At 33.7% G+C, this 22,077-nt stretch overlaps 1 protein-coding gene across 2 annotated transcripts in view; it reads left to right on the plus strand.

Annotated features, from left to right (window-relative positions):
- OSBPL8 (oxysterol binding protein like 8) overlaps positions 1 to 22,077 on the plus strand; it is a 102,624-nt gene that overhangs the window by 21,406 nt on the left and 59,141 nt on the right. For both annotated transcript variants that reach the window (XM_032221260.1, XM_032221261.1), the window contains exons 2-7: positions 3,153 to 3,245; positions 7,627 to 7,669; positions 10,003 to 10,134; positions 16,277 to 16,347; positions 18,432 to 18,518; positions 21,226 to 21,327. In XM_032221260.1, coding sequence (XP_032077151.1) covers positions 3,201 to 3,245; positions 7,627 to 7,669; positions 10,003 to 10,134; positions 16,277 to 16,347; positions 18,432 to 18,518; positions 21,226 to 21,327 — 480 coding nt within the window. In that variant the 5' untranslated portion in view covers positions 3,153 to 3,200. The remainder of the gene's footprint in view (positions 1 to 3,152; positions 3,246 to 7,626; positions 7,670 to 10,002; positions 10,135 to 16,276; positions 16,348 to 18,431; positions 18,519 to 21,225; positions 21,328 to 22,077) is intronic.

The raw sequence follows: 22,077 nt of genomic DNA on the forward strand, positions 1-22,077 counted from the left end.
GGTCCTTCTCTATGCACCGCGGGAGAGTCCAACCCACCCAGTTTGTCCCGAGATACGTGGTGACATTGTCTCCTGCCTTGAACTTGGTCTCCTTTTATGCCATCCTCACGGTCTAGACTATTCTATTTTTTCTGGAGAATGTAGCCACGCAAGGAGGCGTGGCCAGGGAAAAGACTTCTCAGTCCAGGGCAAGCAGACTGAAATAACCCATTGCTTGGACTCTCCCGCAGTGCACAGAGAAGGACCCTTCAGGTAAGCCAATGGTCTTTAACTTCCATCTCATCCACCACACTATGTGAAACAAATCAATTAATGTACAGCACAGCCACCATTATAATTGTAGAATTGGGTTATAAAATGCCAAAAAAGAAACCCACTGAAACACCAAAGTGGAAAATTCAACTTGAAAATAAAATCAGAAAACTACGAGGAGATGTCAGCAATTTGAAATACTTGCAAGAAGGAAAACTAAAGAATGAAAAGCTGAAAAATAATTTATGCAAAAAATATAACCTGGAGAAAAAAACAATAACGGAAATCATGGAAGAACTAAAACAGTGGGTAATAGCTACAGCAAAGAAAATAGAAGGATACAAAGGACGAATAAAACAATATTGTGAAAGTGTCCACTGTGAAAAACCCAGTGGAATACAACAAAACTGCCTCCTGGATCAAAGATATTCAACACAAAACAAAATGGAAAATATTGTAATAACAACTGACATGGTTGCAAAACAGCAAAAAGGTCAAAAACTGGAATCCACCTGGCCTGGATGAACTGCATGGATACTGGCTAAAACACCATCATCGCATGGCCACTCAATTTGATGAAATACTTCAAAATGCAACAAGCAAAGAATGGTTAACAGCTGATTGAACATATTTGATAATGAAAGATCCAGAAAAGGACACAGAACCAAGCAACTATCGCCCAATTACTCCCTTGTATCACTAGTCCTTTTCTTATATTTACATGTTTCTAACTTCTGTTTTTATTAGCTAACCATTGATAAAATAAGTCCCATGTCAAAAAGTATTCTCTTTCTTTCTTTCTTTTCCTTAATTGTAAGTGTTAGTCTATCCATTTCGGCACATTCTAATATTTTGAATCACATTTTCATCTGTAGGGATCTCTTTACTTTTCCATTGTTGTGCAACTACTGTGTTTCCCCGAAAATAAGACAGGGTCTTATTTTCTCCCCCCCCCAAATAAGCACCTGGACTTATTTTCAGGGAGGTCTTATTATTTTTGAGGTGCAGGAAGCGGCGAGCATAGTCACCTCATGGCTGCTGCTGGGTTGCAATATTTTCAGGGAGGGTTTATTTTCAGGGGAGGGCTTATTTTAGAGCATGTGCTCAAAAGCCCGATTGGGCTTATTATCCAGGGAGGTCTTATTTTTGAGGAAACAGGGTACAATTCTAGCTGCAGTTAATAGATGTAAAATCAAATATATATTCCCCTTGTTATACTTATCAGGTAAAATGCCCAACAAAAATATTTCTGATTTTCAATCTGTATGTTGCTTTATCAGTTTTTTCAACCATGTATGTATTTTTGTCCAATATATTTTTGCTTTTGGGCATCACCACATATGATAATACGAACCAGGTATCCGATGACATTTCCAACATTTAGCGGACATGTCCTTAAACAAGGGTTTTAAAACTTTTTCAGGCCACCAACAAAAACATTCCAGAACCCCTATTTAAGAGACAAATCACTTAGCAATAAAATACTAGTAGGGTAATAAAATGAAACTTTTACTCACTTTATTTATACAAATTTATATATTAAAATTATTTAAATTTTACAGAAATGGATGCCCCAATTATAGCACTAGAATTTGTTCCTCTTTTTTTCACCTGTTGGCAATTACTAGCTTATAAATGATGATCCATATCTTAAAAATGTTATAATGACATAAATATGTATTAGGCCAAATCAAAAAAACAAGCTAAAATATGCATATGCGGAGGATGAGGATGACAGTTTAATATTATAAAGTTGAAAATTATGCAGCAGAATCATCAATGGTGATGTCACTTAGAAAGCTTTTACTTATAAATGCTAATAGCATGTCATGCATAAACATGACATGCATCAGAATCAGAAATAATGGATTCATATAGTTAAATTAAATTGGATTTTTTCCCACACTATAATGGCTTTGCTGAGGCCACTTAAGCACTCATCCTCTTCCTCTTTGCAAATACAGTTTTGATATACATATGTCTATTCTGGAGGAAATCTCACTACTATAGGATTTGAAGCACATATACACTACAGTTAGGCAGTTGAATCCTACGTTTCAGTATTAATTCCTTTATAGCTAAGTGGACTTAATCCTAAGTAAATTTGCACAAGATACTGCCTTAATAAATAAGCTAACCTATTGGGGACATACTCATAAATACCCAGAAATGGATCAGCAACATAAAAAGAGATACATTGCTTCCAGGAATGTGTAGTTCTTGGGCTTTTAACCTTTTTAAAAATCATCCTGTCTCTTTTTACTTCTTTTAGGATAAAGTGTAATAAGATTTAAATCAGGAAAAAGGGACTCATCCTGATTGATTTTATGCTGCCAAGTAAATCAGAAACTCACTGGATTTTAAGCTCTCTCTGTGGGGTTAGGATTAGAGTTCCTCACCATCCAAAAGCAATAGTCCCTTTTAACTTTCTCACCTACTCTTTAAAATAGCATTTTCTACTTAATGCCTTGGAACATTTTTTTATAGTTCGGAGGTAGGCAGGAAATTGGCTGTTGTATATGTGGGTGTGGGAAGACAGAAAAGAGAAAATTTAAGTGGTGGTGATGGAAAGGCAACCAGCTGCTTTCTGCATGAATAGTTTGCAGTTTTGTCAATAAACTTTGGAGATATTCAGGTAATCCATTTAATTAATCTAATTGGACCCTTCAACAGAATCAGCAAGCTCTAGCAATGAAAATTTATACAAAAGCCTGTTAATTGTCTTCCCAATTAGAAAATAAATGTTATTTGCATTGTCGTATCATTGCCTTTTTGAAGGAAATCTTATTATACATCTGTATCTTTTTTAGGTGGGATCTCTTACACCATTATCCTTCAAAGAAGCTTCATTTTCTCTATCAAATACTTCACAGTTATTCCCTCCCTCCTTTTTTTGATAGACTGAAGAATGAAAGTACTTTAATGGAAAGAAAAGTTGTGCCCACAGGATGGAAATTGCTTCTTCATTTGAGGGGGACTCTGATAGAGCTTCGGTGAGTAATTTTATACAAAGTAGTTGGCAAATAATACATCCATAGAGAAGGAATTTCCTAAAATATATCATGTGTACAAAACTACAGTATATTCCTTTCTATAATTAATTTTAACCAAGGTCTACTTTTAGATAAGCGCTCTATGTTGTTTTTTCCACAACTGTGTTAAGATTCTTCCATTCAAAGCAGGCATATTTTATTCATGCATCTCATAAAATTGTTGATTTTATACAACAAGTAAAGGGGGAGAAGTATTTAACTGGATCTTCTCAAATGTTACTGGATTTATTTTTGGCAATGAACTCAACTTGATTCCAAAAATTCCTTTTGGAGAACTTCTAGCAAAGCCTGAACTATTGGTTGTAAAAGAATTCCTTGTGAATTCCAAATATAATTATTGCAACGGTATTTCGCAAATCAATCTCGAGGCTATAAGTATGTTCACTGAGTAAAAACTGCGGTCTTTTCATTTGTCCATTATGATTCTTAGCTGGATCCATTGTTATGTCTCTTAGAGGAGGCACTACACTGAAGAGAGGAAGTCTGAAAATAAGAGATTGTCCTATATTCAAAATTACTGGTATATGGCTCAGTATAGGCCATGAACAGGAAATCTTTTGCTGAGCTTCAGTTAATGTGCCAATAGTAGCCTTACATATTGCAGAATAAACTTGCAAGAGTGTGTTGTGCTTTTATCATCTTATAGGTGATGTACTTGCATCACTATTGCAGTGTCTACTACATAGAGCTGCCTTTAAAGACCCCTGGAAGACTACATTTGGTGCAAAATGTGGCAGCACTCATATTGGCAGGTAGTGATCATCAGGGACATAGAACACTTTTAATGCTGAATTGCATTTATAAAATTCTTTTATAAAGAATTTTACATTCATCTTTGTTAAATTTCATTTACTAATTTTTTAAGATCATTTTTCTAACCAGTTAAGATCATCTTGAATTTTATTCCTGTGTTCTCTAAGTCAGCGGTCCCCAACCTTTGTGACTTGGTGGCCTGGCTTGGAGAACAGAAGGGAACTGGGCTGTGTGAGCAGTGGGCTGATATGCGTGTGTGCATGCGCGCAGCTTGACTTGTGCAAGTTTAGATGTGTACGCGCGAGCACACGTGCCAGCCCCATCGCTCATGTGGCCCAGTTCCGAATAGGCCAGTGATCCTCAACCTTTGCAGTTTGGTGCCTGGACTGTGGGAGAAGAAGTGGGCTACTCAGCTGGTTTGTGTTTTGCAGATTTGTTAAGCATTTTCTCCACCTTTTCATCCATTAGTAAGCTATATTTAGGAATGCAAGAGTTCATAGTGCCCCATTTTGCACTCCACTTAACATCTTACTATAATAGATGGAAAATTGTTGATGAGAATAGCAAATGTTAAGTTGAAAGCTTTAATATTTCATTTAAATCATACCTATTTACCATGATAAGGTATTTCACATCAATGAGACAATTTCACTAAAGGTCCAAACAGATTTTAATGGTAGATAGGCAAGACCTCTATGACTGATCCTGAAGTCAGGTATTCATTCAGGAAAGTGGGATCCTTCAAATAGTCTACAGAAAGGTAGTTCGCATTTTTAAGATGGATATCTGGCTTTTTAAACTTTGCTCAGAAGATATACTAGTATCCATTGAACCTCATATCAGATCACTGTTATATGCTCTAATTACCTATCTCTCTTAAGCTTAGCATTGCCTGATCTGTCTTCCAGTACTGTGTTGCATAGAATGTTTTCAGTAGTTTAGACTAAAATTAAATCTGCGTGTGAACTGTAGTGATAAATTATTGCTTTTGTCAGGATAAAAGTCTCTAAAAAATATTATCACTTGAAATTTGACTTAAGAAATTTCAAACTATGTACTTGGAATTCAAACTTGCAAAATTCGTTTTTTAAAAATCTTAAATTATTTAGAATTTGAGTATATTTTAATTGGAATCCCCTTGAATAAATCAAACAATCTTTTTACAGCTTCAATATTTATAAATAATGTTTCTTTCTTGACACCATATACTATTAAATATGAAAGTAATCCACAATGGCTTCCCTTCAATACTCATAATTTTTATGGGATATTTATAAGATGGCTAGGAATGAAAATTTTTGGGAAAAGTTTAGTGAAAAGGTTTTTTTTACTTTTCCTTGAATGATGACAGTCATATCTCAAATGTAGAAAAGGTTTAAAGATGTATCGTGTCTTATCATGTCTGAAAAGTTATTCAAGACACCAACATGGGAAGTAAAGATTTTCTTATGGAGATGAGTCTTTTACAATGAAATAGAGCATTTCTTATGTGAAACCTCATATAATCAGTGGAGTTAATAAAATTAGCTGTAACTAAAAGACCTATTAGGCTAAAATAAATATTTGAAGGCAGTTTTATAAATTATTTATTATTTACTTATGTATACTGACTATACAGCTGTGAAAAAATGGCTTCTCCATTGGCTTTCTTTTCGTAAAATAAATGATGACATAGTATAATATATCATATGTTGTTTGCTTGAACTTGTATTTATCTTTTTTAAAGAACTGCTAAGGATCAGATTATTTTTACTATGTCTTCACAAACAAACCATAGAATTCAAAGAGGGTATTCTTTCTTTTTCACATGACTGTATATTTAGGGAAGCTGGAAGAAAGTGAGCATTGTTTTAAAACTGGAGAAAGGAACTTCAGCAAACTGCTGTACTCTTAATAGCTGAAAATGCAAAGGCTCTGCAAGTAATAAAAATCATTGAACAGAATAAAAAACACGAGGCTTACATATTCAGAACTTGAACATTCCATATAGAAAATTCAGATTATGTAGTAACTCTCCATTATTCATGTTATCAACATAATTGAAACATAAGCTGTTAAAAAATTAATTCAGTACAGTGTTTCCTATTTCTACTCCTTGTCCCTCTTGCTGCCCTCACCCCCACCTCGCCAGCTGATTTTCTCCCCATGTGAGAAAAACCCAAAAGAATCTTTTTTGCTGTTAAGTGAACATGGCAGTTGTTAAGTGACTGGTCATTAAGCGAGGACTACCTGTATTCTAACTTTAGTTCATCACCTCAGCCTATTGGTTCACTGTATTCCATAACTGTGTTTTTGCATCTTGGCTTTACTTCATCTATCCATCCAGCTATCCATCTCTATTCTAAATTCTATGTCCTCCTTATTCTATTTTAATCTCCTAATTTCATTTAAAATTGAATATATTAGCAATAGCAATCTTAATTCTACTGACAATATTCTCTAAGGCACCTGAAGGATAGGATAGCTTGGAGTGGAAATTGAGTCATGTGGTACATACATCTTCATACTGCTCAGCATTAACTGTAAGGTAAGCTGCCTCATTTTATCCAGTTTCCAGGTAGCCCTGTTTGCAAGGAGGATTATTTTCTTTTGATTAATAAAGCATGTTACCAAATTCCATTTCCTCTTTATAGAATGCTTAAAATAAGTTATTTGAAATTTAGCAAGGTTGGTTATCTTTCCCTTCAGTTATCAGTTTCTCTTTCTTTACCCTTTGACTTCTCACTCAACATATAGTGTATATTGGAAATTCACAAAGAAATTCCTTTTCAGGATTAGGGGGTTTGTATTTTGTGGTTGGTGTTAACTGAAAAGTGTCTATTTCTCCATACATAGGATTAAAGGGTTTGCATGTTTGGAAGATTTGTGTTTAATGGCTTGTGTTTTGCTTCCATTTAATGGTCTCTGTTTTCTTCCAGTTTAATTATTCAGTCTAAAATATTTCCATCTTCATTTGCTGAATTTGGTGCAACAGAAATAAGTAGCAACAGTGATTTAGTTGTTAAATTGAAGGCAAAGTGCTTATATTCATTCATTCATTCATCTTTAATATACACTATATTGCCAAAAGTATTTGCTCACAACTGATTCTGATTATGTGGATGGGTGATTGAATACTTTTGGCAATATAGTGCATATTGGATGTACTTTTAAATTCATCCTTGATTAAGTATTTTCTTTCAAGTTTCTAAAAATAAGTATAGCCATTCTTCATTCCTAATTTCTCTGACAGGTAACACTTGAAGCAGGAATATTATATGATGAATAAATTAAGAACTTTAGGAAAAATATGAATTTCCAAATAGTATTAGCCTTACCATTACAGTAATCAGCTAATAATTACTGTAGTTTTGCTAAATATACTTACCTCTGCTTTAAAAAAAAAAATTCTCCATTTTGAAGCTAAGTATTTTTGTTAAAAAAACTATCAAATTTGATATGCATGTTGTCTTTTTAGTTTTAAACTAACCTACTATTTTTCTTGTTCTTTTCTTTTTGTTATATCTGCTTTGTTCCTCCTTCTTCTCTTTTGGCCTGGATACTTTTGTTTGCCATTCTCCGTACTCAGTTGCAGCATCATGGTGAGATCAAAGAATGGCAGGGAGCTTCAAGTAAGTAAATAGTTTCTGCAAGAACATTGAAAGAACTATTTTTTTCATAGGATCATACCTTCATTTCATATTATTAGCAAATTCTGAGTATACAATAAACTCAGAAACAAAGGAATAAAATACATAAAATAGGAGACAGGAATATTAAGTATGCTACTTTGAGTGGTATAAAAGGCAGGATTAAATAGTAGTGATAATAAACATAGTAATTAAAAAACAATAATTGTAAACCCTATTGTGACAAATATTTGCTTTCTTCAAGCACATAGGGAATGTCTAAAGAATCAGCAAATGTTAATTTTTTTATCAACTTTCAGAAAATGTGCCTGCAGACACAGCTTTGTTATGCAACTATAAGCATAACTCTTAAATCCTGAACAGATTTGTAATAAAGGATTTACATCACAACTAGTATGATCTTACTGCAGCCACACCAGAAGCAGTTAGATAGTTAACATCTTTAGATATTGAATTATGACATCTATCCTACTGTGACTCTATGGCACTATATTATAATGATTTTATTATGGTTTTAAAATGTAAAATTTTATCTCATGTATTGTCCACATTTTATACATATACAGTATATAGATATTTGCTGGTGCTTTATTTAAACTTATTTAAGTAATAAAAGAAATTACTTCCCTGTTTGTAAAAGAGATGACTTCCCTGATTGACTCACTCCAGAGCCTTACCTACCATCACATTGTGCATTACTCTTAACTTTATCTATCATTTTGTCCATTTGTAAAAAGAAATATTATAAATCATATACACTTTAGGTCTGTGCAAATGCTAATGTTTCAGAACTTATATTTTTTCTGGTAATGTGAACTACAAAGAGAAACATGTCAAGATAATTTTAGGAGAATGTAAGAATGAAGAATAAAGTGGTCTGCTTAGTCCTTTTCTTTAATCATTATTTCCTGGAATAATTTGCTTCATAGACTCCCAAACTTGTATACATACTCTGTTTTGACTACTTTGCAGTGACAGTGCAGTGCAGTTATGAGACTGAAAAGAAAGAGGAGAGGCTATGCAAAGTAGACTGATAGCAGGTTGCTTTGTCTGCAAATAAATTTTCCCCTCCTACTATTTAATTTGCTAGTCATTGTTATAAATAGGGCTCCTGGATTATATTAGGCACGACAGCTTCAAGAGCTGTGAGATTTTCCATCTGTGGAGTCCAATGTAGTAATTGAGAATTTAGAAAGCTTACATTTTTTAACAATATCTCTAGAGGGCACTGTGACTGTAAAATATCAAAAAAGGAAAAATTATTAAGCAAATTACATTGACAGAAAAAGAAGATTAACCTCTAAAATAGATCAAAAATAAATTTGTGTTTGGGAATTAGATTTTGGATTGATAAATTTATATAAACTGTATCTTTTATTTTAGAATCTCAAACACATTGCTTAAGTAAATTTGTGTTTGGAATTTGTGGTCAGAAAGGGTGGAGTTGATTTTTGAGTATGTATGACGACTATACATACAGCTTGATAATTTTCAGAAATTCAGTTTTAGCAAAAAACAGTTTTAAAGATATCAGAAAATAATGATATGAAGCAAGATTAAAATGCTATTTTTACAATGATTTTAAATGGACCTGGCGATCATGGAAAAGTTACCACTATAATATGAAAAGATATCATATTGCAATTACTTCATGTTATCCCATGTTACTCTTCTTTCATACTTTCCTTAGTCCAAATATATCATGTCCTGTTGATCAGACCTTTATAACAATGATTTAAAAGGAAGGGAAAGGAGCTGAATTTAGAAGCAAAGCATGTAGCCATTACGTTGAACATTTTTCAATCAAATAATTTAAAATTATCTCACTTTTCTTCTTTAAATATTTAAAACCATTTGACTTTCTAAACTTTCTGAGTGGATAATAATGGATATTATTTCTATGTAACTTTTTTACCATTAGTGAACATAAATCAATGTCTTATTTTCAAAACACTCTAAAACTATGTTCTCCTTTCTATTTATATATTTCTTGATGGAGCTTCAGCACCATTTTAACAGTTTACTACTTCTTTATTCACCCTTTCTAAGTAAATTATACATTCTCAAATCCTGCTTAAACTATGATTTTTAAACCTGATATTTTACAGTGAAACTTTTTCCTCAATATGCCTTATTACAAATGAGTTTTACAATATGTAGCTGAGGGAATCACATATTATGCCTTTTTACTTTAGCCTTCATTTCCTTCCTTTTTGTGTGTTGCATTTTACCACGTAAACTCCTTAGGATGGAGACAATTTCTACTATATTCAGTGAAATGTTGTAACTCATCATTTTTTATGTTTATTTTACAGCTGCAGTAACAAGCAGTGATGAATCTCATACTTCTACTCCAGGAAAGATGAGTCAGCGTCACGGGAAAGAAGGGTATCTTACTCCAACCAAAGAATTACAACAACTTTCTTTCAGTCCAGGCCAAGGCCATGGTAAGAGCCATTTTGTTGAATATACTATCAAATGAAATACTCTTGCTGTACAACACTTGCTGTACATGTGACCAGTTCAAGAGAATTGGTTTTATGTTCTATAAACCGTAACTTAGTTTTGTATCTTGCCCAGAAATCAGCACAGGTATTTCTCTGACTTGAAAAAAAAAGTGGTTAAAGGTGTGTTGGTTTAATTGTGTAATGAAGGAGATGGGAAAATGCTGAATGTGTGGCCTTTTTTCATATACTGTATCAGTTCATTAAGCTGCCTTTGATAGTCATCAGTGGGCTTCCATGTACTTCATATATGTATTTCATTGAGAGGTGGAAATGTAATGGTTGAACTAAGAAATAGATATGTTGTACCTTTAAGACTGTTATTACAAAATTACATTCCATTTGTTACTTCTGAGGAGATACCGCAAGATACGTAATTCCTAAGCTAGTAGGATATTCAATAAATGAACAAAAAGTATTAGTAAGAGTTGAATTTAGATGTCAATTAAATCATACCTTACTGAACTCAGCCTTGTCTCATCTGCTCTAATATGCACACAAGAAAGACTTCAGAAGCATTCACTTTTATGTATGATTAAGTATGACTTGTCGTGTTGTCTGAATCCACATTGGTAATCATTTATAATCTTAGCTTATTTCAATACAGAACAATCTAAAGTTTATATTATACAAAACTGACTGATTTAAAAATATAAATTTGCTATAGGGCAAATGTCTACTTGGTTTCAGTATATGCAAAATACTGAATGTCTTTTTTTCCCAAATGGAAATGTTGTCTCCTAAGTTTATCATATCCAATTAATTCAAGTTAATTTGGAATTCTTTGGCATAATTGAACATTAACAGGTTTCTGCAAATAATTTGGAGAAGCATTTTATTTATGGTGTTGTTGTAACTGATAAACCATTGAAGCCAAACATTGAATTGTCCAGACAGCCTCATCTTCCTGAAGGCTTAGCTGCTTTAAGTGCATTCAGAGGTCCTCTGCCTGTGTGTACATGTCCTCTTAGGAACACTTCAAAAATTTATTTTTATCTTTATTTATTTTATTTATTAAATTTTTATGCTATGCTATCCATCTCCCTTACAAGGTGATTCTGGGCAGCTTTTAAGTTACAAAACAATTAAAAATAATTAAAATATTAGATTAAAATATTATTAAAACTGTATTAAAACCTAAATTAAGAGAGCTTTGAGATGGACAGACAGTGATGAGGTCCAGCAGCTACCTCCAGCAGTGAGCTCCCTCCCTCAGGGCATTAGGCCAATAGGGAAAGCCAATTTTAATACCCTTCTGGAAAGCCAAAAGGACAGAGGCAGTTCTAACCTGCAAGGTTTGCATAACTGAAAAAAAATTGAATGCGGTTTGGAAAAGCATTTCCTACGCTTTTCCAATGACAGCATTTTTTAAAAGAGAAACACTGGATTAGATTTTGGGAGTGGGGGAACCCTCTGAATGTTATATATAGATTTTATAAGTTGCCATGGTTGCTGGTTAAAAAAAACCTACCGAGAATAGTTTATCACTGTCTTTTAAAATACATCCAAATACCTCTTCATTCCACACCTCACTCCATTTTCTATAAACTTGTCTCTAAATCTTCTGTTCTCATTAATCCAAAAAGCTCCAGTAAAAATTAACAAGAATACTTAATAACATAAGAATACTATCCCTTTTTCCATTGAGTCTAAATTCCCCTTATCTCTCTCTTAACAGTTAAACATAGTAAAAAGAAAATTAAAAACGATTAAACATTACTAGAAATAGTAACTCCTTATTTACATATCAAAAATGAGTCCATTACACCATTAAATATTCCAAAGGAATAACTGCTCAATTCAGATAACTTCCCTTCTCTCATCCAACTGCCCAAAGCGCCCATAAGCTGTTGCAGAAAAAAAATTGGTTCTCCTCACATCAGTGGAAGTCTAAGCTGTACAATTTCTGACTGTAAAGTGAGGAGTATACAATGTAGTCCTATTACATAACATGCTAAAGAAATATTACAGTAATGGAGATTTATACTCTTATAGATATATCATCTATGATGCAGATATGGCAGTCTCTGACCCTAGTAAATATTTGGTTTGGTGATTATAGAAAATACTAGTATTGCTTACAAAAGTAAAAATTCTATACTTATTGGTTGGTAGTATGTAATTTATTCTAGTGCTGTGCCTTCAACCAATGCCTTTTGTAGATAGCTGATTTTGTTATTTGTTGAACATGTCCTTTTGAATTGTTGATCACCCTATCAAAGTGTGTTTAAAGTATGTTTGCCAGAAGAATCAGAATGAAATGGAGGGGAGGGCATTTGATTGGCACGGTCAGCTGAGAAGAAATCAAGGCATTTAGCAATAGCAATAGCAGTTAGACTTATATACCGCTTCATAGGGCTTTCAGCCCTCTCTAAGCGGTTTACAGATTCAGCATATTGCCCCCAACAACAATCTGGGTTCTCATTTTACCCACCTCGGAAGGATGGAAGGCTGAGTCAACCCTGAGCCGGTGAGATTTGAACCGCCGAACTGCAGCTAGCAGTCAGCTGAAGTGGCCTGCAGTACTGCACCCTAACCACTGCGCCACCTCGGCTCTTAACCAGCACTACCACCATTTCTCCTTATATTCATTATATTCTGGTAGATTCCATTTTCTTTTAGATGAATTTTCAGTTTCTCAAATTGCCTGGGGACATACTAATGAAAATTACTAGGATAAGCAAAATTTTAGTTTATGTGTACAAAGAGTATATTAAGTGTTACTGCTCCAATACTACTCACAGATTCTTTTCTGAAGTTATTCACCCACCCTGCTTCAGTGTTACTAGGGAAACCATTGTTTCCATTGTAACATCTAGCACAACCCTTAGATTCCTATTCTAGAAAAAAGGTTCTCTTTGTAGTATAAATGTGTGTCATCATAATAATGACAAAGCTGCGATTTGTGAGCTTTCTCAGATAGTACTTTTTCCCATTTCAGACCATCCCTGAGAACATGGTATGAAAGTTACATGCAAAAGAAATGAAATTAACCATAGCTCCAGTTAGTATTTATAGTGCTGTAAGCTCTGTCCATAGTTTACTTTATAGAAATAATATAAGAAATTAAGTGTAAAACAGGAATAAAAGCAGGCTTTGATGGGGAATTCTTAGCACTCTCCTGTATCCTTTTTATATTGCCATTATGGATGGAATGGGAGAGGCTGAATTTGGTTGGCCTTCCTTTGTAATTTGAAATTATGATACATTTTCATGATGCCAGAAAATGTGAATTATGTTCCTTATTGTTTTAAAACAATTGTTCACTTCTAATAAATGGAATATATCAACATATAAGAGAAGCAGTGACATTGAAATATAAGTCTTAATACTAATTGTGAACTTCACTACTGAAGTAATACTATGTATTATGGTGGTTTAATAAAGTTTAAAAACTAAAAGCAAGATTTTTGATTGAATTATGAAATAAGTGATTAGAAAAAAAACTCTGCTAGCTCAGTTTTATCTTGGACAAGTTTTTAGAAATTTTGCTGACTTTTATTTTGAGCATACAGACAATATGTGAGTGTATGTGTGTGTTCATTCTTTTAAACCAAGGGTGTTAAACTTGGGGTGTCACGCAGTCACATGACATATCGTGACTTTTTTTCCCGATGGCTGGATAAAAAGGTAGGCATGGCCTGCATGTGACGCATCCAGCCATTGGGCCACTAGTTTGACACCCCTGTTTTAAACCATCTAATCTCAGAATATTAAGAATTTGCCCTTTGTCCAAAATCTCTGGCAGAAATAAACAGTGGTTATCGAAGACAGAGCTTTTAAAAATTCCAGACAATCTATTGCATCATTTTTTCGAGATATTTGCTTACCAGATTCCTCAATGTCTTCAACAATTGCAGAGCTTTTAATTTGCTGCCTTCATTGCAAAAGTTCATAAAAATTTAGGGAGACATTCAGGGATGTATCGAAAATAGTCCATGTTGAACTGTATAGCATAACATCAGGAAGGACAACAAGAAATGTTTTATGACATTTTGCATTATGTGATAAAATGCTTTATGATTATTTTTATATCATAAAATGTTTTATAAGTTTTACAAGTTTCAATTCCATGGCAGTCATGGGCCTCGGCTCTATGATACACTATTTTGCCAGTGAAAGGTTGCACCCAAACAGGGCAGTTTTAGTAATATGCAGATGATGTGTATTCAGCTGATTCTTGAAAATGTCATTTTTGCATGAAAAGTGGTAAAATTGACTATCCAACACATATTAAAAGGTGCCAAAGCTTCAGTTGTTTCTAGTCAGCCCACATTCTTACATTTTTTTAAAAATTCTTCAGTACTGTATACATCTTTGCCACATAAATAAGCAATTTAAACGATCAGCCTCTAAATCAGTTAAATTATCAGATATTTAAACTTTCACTGAGAAATTACACCTATATACAGGTAGTCCTTGACTTACGACCATAATGGAGGCAAAATTCTGTTGTTAAATAAGACATTTGTTAAGTGTGTTTTGCCCCATTTTAGTATCTTTCTTGCCAGAGTTAAGTGAATTTATGCAGTTGATAAATTTGTAATCTGGTTATTAAATGAATCTGACTTTCTCATTGACTTTGCTTGTCAGAAGGTCACAAAGGTGATCACATGACCCTGAGACACAGCAATGGTCATAAATATAAACCAATTGCTAAGCATCTGAATTTTGATCACATGGTAATGGGGATGCTGAAAAGATCTTAACTATGAAAAATGATTGTAAGTTACTTTTTTCGGTGCTGTTGTAATTTTGAATGGTCACTAAATAAACTGTTGTAAGTCAAGGACTACCTGTAGTGCTGTTGTTACATTTCTGTTTAAATATAATTGATTTGTATTTATTGAACAAATAATATAGTTTACTTTTAGTGATTACCTGCATGTTGAAAATATATCAAACTATTTCATGGTGCGGGGGGACAGGACGTCCTAAAGTTGAAAGATTCTGTATTTTCTTCAGGCTAATTATTCCAATCTAAAATCTTCATATAAAAGCCATGTCTTTTTATTTGAAATTAGTTTAGCAAGAACCTCTATTATTGAATGATAATTGTTTTAATAATAAAGCATTTGTTTTCTAAAATATAAATTTCAATGTGCATTATTAATATCTGTGTAATATTATTTTAAGAGGCAATGGACATTTTTCCAGCAAGCTTTTTTGTGATCTAGTATTCTTAGACATTTTGGTTTGCTATTTGGTTTGTTTTATTAAGATGAAGTGCTATAAATACAAGACTTTCTTTTATTGAGAAATTCATTTTATTTAGAAACTGTAATTTTCCACTTTCTTTCACAATGTTGGAAATATACCCATCATAGCTTGCTGTGTGTGCTTTAAAATATTTGAATGATTAGGGAGTGGAAGAATTATTTTGGTCAGTTGAGGTACTTGATCATGCCAATTCTCTGTAACTTCAAAACAGTGTAGAGTAAAGCTTATGTTAGAACATACTAGCTAAAAAAGGAAATATTACTGATAGAGAAATGGCAACAACTTGAAATTATTACCAACTTCCTTAAATACTATCGTCTTTTTTCAAATACATACATGACTCTCTTACTTGCGGGTTGCTAATGATTGCAACTGCTTTTTCTGCAACATTCTCATTACTACCAGCCTTTTGAATGACAAGAATAATTATATAAAGCATCTAACTCATAAAGGAAGAAGGTCCTATGAGGCGTAGGTTTTCTCTAGGTGCTGGGGTTTCACTTCCTCCACGAACTGATAGCCGAAAGCTTGTCCGGAATGCTTCATTTGGAGGATGCAGTGAACTCTCACCAGTCTTTCAAGGTTTGTTTTCTATTTTTTATATTGTCACAAAAGTAGGTTGCATTACTAGGTGCAATATTAACAAATAAAAACAATACCTTTTGGGTAGGTGTTGACTCACACAGTGTTTATTGCTAAATAATATTTTAGAGGTTTAAAATTGTTATGATACCATTGGGATATTTGAATGTTATTTCTAATATGCTTAGTCAGAATTTAATGGCTTTGTCTTTAAAGAAAGTATACTTGGTAATTATAATTTTATTGTGTAGAAATTTTTGTAAGCTCATTTGTTTTTTTAAAGGTTTTGATAGAGGGAAAGATGATGCTTCACAGAATAAAGATGATTCTTCACAATCAATGTCAAAAAGTAAGGTAAGTACAATTACTGTATATATCTATACCCTACCAATTAGATGTATTGATTCCTTCTGGGGGAAAAATGGCCTTAGTTACAGCATGTGACACAATTACTTATCTACACATTTATCTGTCTTTGTCTTCACTCAATGGTAAAAAAAAAAGGCAGATACAGAATACAAAAAAAATTCAATATTTATATTTATTTTGAATTATTTGTACACTGCCTTGTATTGAAATCATATGATAATTTATTAAGGCAGTACACTGCGTTGTACTGAAATCATATGGGAATTTATTGATTAAAAAGATTTCCCATTTGTAAAATCAATGGATTCTCTGTCTTCATTTACACAGAGAAACTGTTCTCCATCATATACAAAGGCATACCAAGTATGCCACTATATAGGTCCCTCCTGAGTAGAAAGAGCAAAGAAGACGTAAACAAGATGTTTATGGAACAAATGGAAGGAATAACAGTACTGGATAAAGGGAGAAAGAAAGGGAAACATGATGAAGAAAAGTGGAAGGGATATTGTGTCTAACCAGGAAAAGAATTGAAAGGAAAAAGACAATAGAATTATTAAATTCAGAAATTGCATATTCCTATTCAGAGAATAATATTAGCCCTTTTTCATTTCTTTTCATGTGTAGCGGGTATTTGCTGGAAGACCGGGGGGGGGGGGAGATTTGGTACTACAGTGGGACCTTGATACACATGCTTAATTGGTTCCGGGAGCTGTGATAAGTACTAAAAGGGACAAATAACAAACAAATGGTGATGTGCCACATAACACTTTGTTTTGGCTGGGAAGAACTTCCTATCTGTCCCTTTTCCTATGTTAGCAACTTCCCAGCATGGCCAACTTCCTGTCCACCCTTCGACAATTTTTGAAACAATTAAGTACCAAGGTACCAGTGTATTATTTCTGATTCTTATAGTAATGACTAGAAAAATACATGTACTCTTATGCATTTTTCTAGAATCATAGTAAGGCAGAAGTGAGGATAAATGACTTCTCCTATTCTTAATATCAGGGTTCCAAGTAACACCCTCAACACAAAAAGACTACAAGGCTAGAAGTTCCTCAAAGTTCCATTTTATTAGAGATGTCATATTGGCACATCTGGGAAAACCTGAATCTGAATGGTTCCAGGTTTTCCCCACCCAACAGAAAGCCCAAGTCCCTTCCTCTGCATCCACATGTCCATCACATGGTCCAATCAGTGCATCGTCCCAGGTAGAGATGCCTCCCAGTCATGCAACTGCAGGTGCAGGCCTAATGTCCTTGGCTCTCAGAGAAAGAAATATTATTATGGCTTAGATATCCCCGCAACTCCATGCAATCTCTCCCCCCCACCAGTTTCCCACAGCCCTAAGTGTGGCAGCCCTGAAGATCCAAAGAAAAAGATGACCTCCAGGTCTGACTCTTTTTCTTTTTGTTTCTTTTGAAACTACTTGCTCCTATATGTCTTGATTTCCTACTTATTCTCCTCATTTTTACTAGTATCTGCTTCTATTCAGTTAAAGGTAATGGGAAGGCAGCTACTTATGGAAGCTTTCAGTAGTAGCTTAATCTTAAACATGGTTTAGATTGCTACATTTAATTATTCCATTCAGTTGAGTTTAATATTTTTTCAAAAGTTATTCTTAAAAATTAACATTTTGCATTTCATTAACCCACAGTAAGTTGGGTATCCTGCATATCACAAGTAGTTTTGTTAAATAATAAGTTGAATTATCTCTGTGTTTATGTTTTAGCAGAGAAGGTTTATTGGTACATTTGTACAATTATTCAAAGACAAATATGAAAGTTATTTGGTACAGACTGCTAAGCAGTGTTCAGAAGTACTAGTTTTTCTTTAATAAATTGTAATTAGCTTTGAAGTAAATAATGGTGGGTTTCTTATCTGAAATATGTCCCTTTTTCACATAAAATCACTCAAGCGGAAACTGAAAGTTTTGGAATTGAGTTATTGAATTCACCATGATCTTTTCTTTTATTTAAAAAATATGAAGCTTGATAAATTTATAGAAGATTTTGTTAATGGTGAAATAAAGCATTTTCATAATTTTCTTGTATAATTTGTATTTTCAGTCAGAATCTAAGATATATAATGGATCAGAAAAGGACATCCCTGCTTCCTCTCCCACTACCAAACTTACAAAGAAAGAGTCCCTTAAGGTGAGTTATTTTCAATATTAGAATACCCAAATCTTCATATTACATTTGCATATTACATTTACATTTGCATTAGTGGTAGATTTGGAAACTGTACTATGATGCTTCAGCAAATATTATTTGTTTGTTTGTATCCCGCCTTTATTATTTTTAATTCAAGGCAGCAAGCGTATGCAACACACTTTCTTCCTCCTATATGCCGTACAACAACCATCCTGTGAGGTGAGCTGGGCTGAAAGAAAATGGCTTTCATGGCTAAGGAAGGACTTAAACATGTTTTCCTGCTTTCCAGCCTGGTCCCTTAACCACTAAACCAAACTGGTTCTCACATAATTATGGAATATAAAAGTTATGCAACATATTTTAATCATTTTTTTATTATAGAAAACTGTATCATATCAAATATTTATTCAGTCAAGGACCAATAGAATTAAAAATATTTAAGAGTATGTAATTTAAAATGTTAGAATAAAATAGTAACAAATAAAATCTACGTTAAAATCATAATTTTGCAGCCTATCTCTCAGTTGCACATAAACAGGAATGTGGGCTAAACTAATCCTTAAATTGTGAATGCCTATAGTTATTAGTTACTAAAATACAACAAAGTGATAATATCAAAAGATTTGATGCATTATTAATTATATAAAATGGTTATGATGGATTATTCATCAAGTTCTGATGAATCTTTAGTGCTGCTGTGCAGAATCTAGCTCCCTGTACTGTGATTACAATCCATTCGTCTTTAAGCAACCACTGAAGATCAATGGTATCGGAACAGCCAGGAATACCTATTAATTATAGGGAAAATACATTTTGTTCAAATGTCTCTATAAGAAGAGCAGTGAAGAAGGACATGTCCAGAGGTTTCCATCTCTCCACAATCACTGGGACAGAATCTTTTATATTTGCCTTCGGGGACAGTTGAGGGGAGTATATGACATCGTGCAAGCAAAAATACTTTCCGATGATTCGCTCTCTCTAACTAGCTAAGATAACTGCCAGGGGTGACAATATATCTATAATCTGGAGTCAGAAACAATGGAGCATTCTCTGTCCGCTTGCCTCACTATATCCTCTATCCTTTGTCTCAGGTTTTGTTTTGCCTGGTTATAGTCCAGTTGAGAATTGAGAAAATCTAGTTTAGCAAGGTTGAACTCAACAGCCTTAATCCATGAAAAGGAGAATTTATCTTGGAGGATTAATGGTACAAGGCTTTAAGGAAAGAAATTAAGTTTTAGCCAAATATTTAAAGAAGCTATACAGATCCAACCTTTATCAATTCTGTTCTCCAGGCATAGTTGTGCGTTTAAAGCACAATTCTTTAAGGCATCTGGAGAATTGCTATAATAAATTTGATTTAACTCTTTCTAAAGGTGTAAATCCCGAAGCTTGGGTCTGAGCAGGGTTCCGTAAAGAAGCTGTGCTAGTGAATTGGCCTGGACAAGCTTCATTGCTGCAGGAACATAGTATTCTACATTTAGCAAAGTCCATAACCTGGTTTTCTGGTAGTTAAGACAGAAAAAAAACCCTAAGGTTTGTCATTATTACAAAACTGGACAAGGGTTCATAAGGCTCTTTTAGGACCTACAGGTGTTCTGGAGAGGATTACTGCATCCTTGCATAGAGCAGCTAGCCAGGTGATACTTCAATCCCCTATTTTTGAGGGTGAGGGTGTGGAAACCTGGTGGAATATGAAGTAGATTTATAAGCCTGCAGATAGGATATGTACCAGTTTTATTCATTAGATTAAACTTGTGAGATCTGCTGTCTGAAGTAATATCAAATGCGACTTTTTCACCTCAGAAGGGCCACAGACAAAGCTGATCTTATTCATTCTCTCTTAAGACAGAAAAAAAACATCTAAGGTCAGCTGCTAATTTAGCCCTAGAAACCTATAGTTTTAAAGGGACCAAATTTATGAAAAACATTACATTTTCACTCATAGATAATATTAACACCACAGATGAATAGACTATGATGTGTTAAAAATATAAAATAATTAATCCTTAAATGTTATAAGTATCTTGCTTTGTATAGAACAATCACATACATACAGTTGAGGACTATTGTTTTCCTTTGAACTTCTTTAAATTTGAAAGGATTTTTAGAAATATTTTAGAGTGCTTGCTTTTGTAATCAATTTGTTAGAATCATCTTTGAGGTTAGATTTCATAATTCACAAAGGGATACCCCTTGATTAAAAAGAGGAAATAAGAGGGATAAGCACACAATTAAGTGGAACCAGCAGTAAACTGGTGGTAGAGGCTAGTCAAGGGGTGATCCTCAAACTTACAGAAATACTGCAGACAAATTCTGTTAAATCCAAATATACTTAAATTATATGTGCTTATAGATTCCTGATAAATGTGTAATCTAAGTAAACCTTTGTGTTTATATAAACAATTTAAAAGCATATAGATTTCTTACCTTGGATTAACTATATTTTAGAGTCCATGTAAATGGACTTTTGTATTCTTGATAAGTTATAACCGTAGCTGAAAATTAAAGCCATGTATTCTTTTATATGAAATTGCCTGAAAAAGAATTTCTAGTAAGTTCTTTCATTAGACTTTTTTTAAAAATGATTTTTCCCCTATCTTTTAACAATTTTCACCTGGACATTTATTTTTATTTCAAATTGACTGGATTCACTAACTTCTTTCCATTTATTTGATTTCTTTTCTCATTTCTCATTCATTCTTTACAGGTTCAAAAGAAAAATTACAGGGAAGAAAAGAAAAGAGCTACAAAAGAATTACTTAGCACTATCACAGACCCATCAGTCATTGTTATGGCTGATTGGCTTAAGGTGAGAAATTGAGATAAATGAAAAGCTGTAATTGCTGAATGTTTAATCTATAAGAAAACAAAAGAATTGAAATTATATTTTAACTGCTACTGTTTACTACTAGCAGGGAATATATTAATTGTATCCCAGAGGTTTAATATTCAATACGTAGAAGCCCAGGGAGAGATTTAGTTGCTTTAACATGGTTGCCATAGTTACAGCAAATCTACAGTGATTGTCTTGATAATCTCCCTATGTTAAATATGATATTTACAGAAAGATATTCCCCTTAATAACAAGCATCTGAAATATCACTGATGTACTGAAATTTAAAAATGGTTTCCTTATTGCACATTTTCTTTTTTTTCTTGTTTACATGTGATGGTATAAAATGTTATGATTTTCACTGTGTAAAAATCAGTGATGCTGTCAGATCTGCCATCTTCAGCATACTCTGCTTTGCTGACATTCTGCCATAAAATATGGGAGGAGGGGAGCGGAGAGATTGGGGAGTTAGGATGGGGGAATGACGGGATAATAGGAATCAGAAGTGTCAATCCGGAATAGACCGGCTGATCAAGAACGGAGCTATGAGAACGGAATGTGAAACTCCACCGAAAAGGCGCTAAGTCTCAAGGCCATTCCCAAAATATCTAATTCAAATATCATTGGACACTCACTGACTGGCCAAGACAGGAAGGCCAGGGAAAGGGTAAAATGCAGGCTTTGTGTGGGAATATTCAGATCCAGCTTTGCTTATGTTGTAACCAC

This window comes from Thamnophis elegans, chromosome 7 (genome assembly GCF_009769535.1).
Source record: "Thamnophis elegans isolate rThaEle1 chromosome 7, rThaEle1.pri, whole genome shotgun sequence".
In the NCBI taxonomy this organism is placed as follows: domain Eukaryota; kingdom Metazoa; phylum Chordata; class Lepidosauria; order Squamata; family Colubridae; genus Thamnophis; species Thamnophis elegans.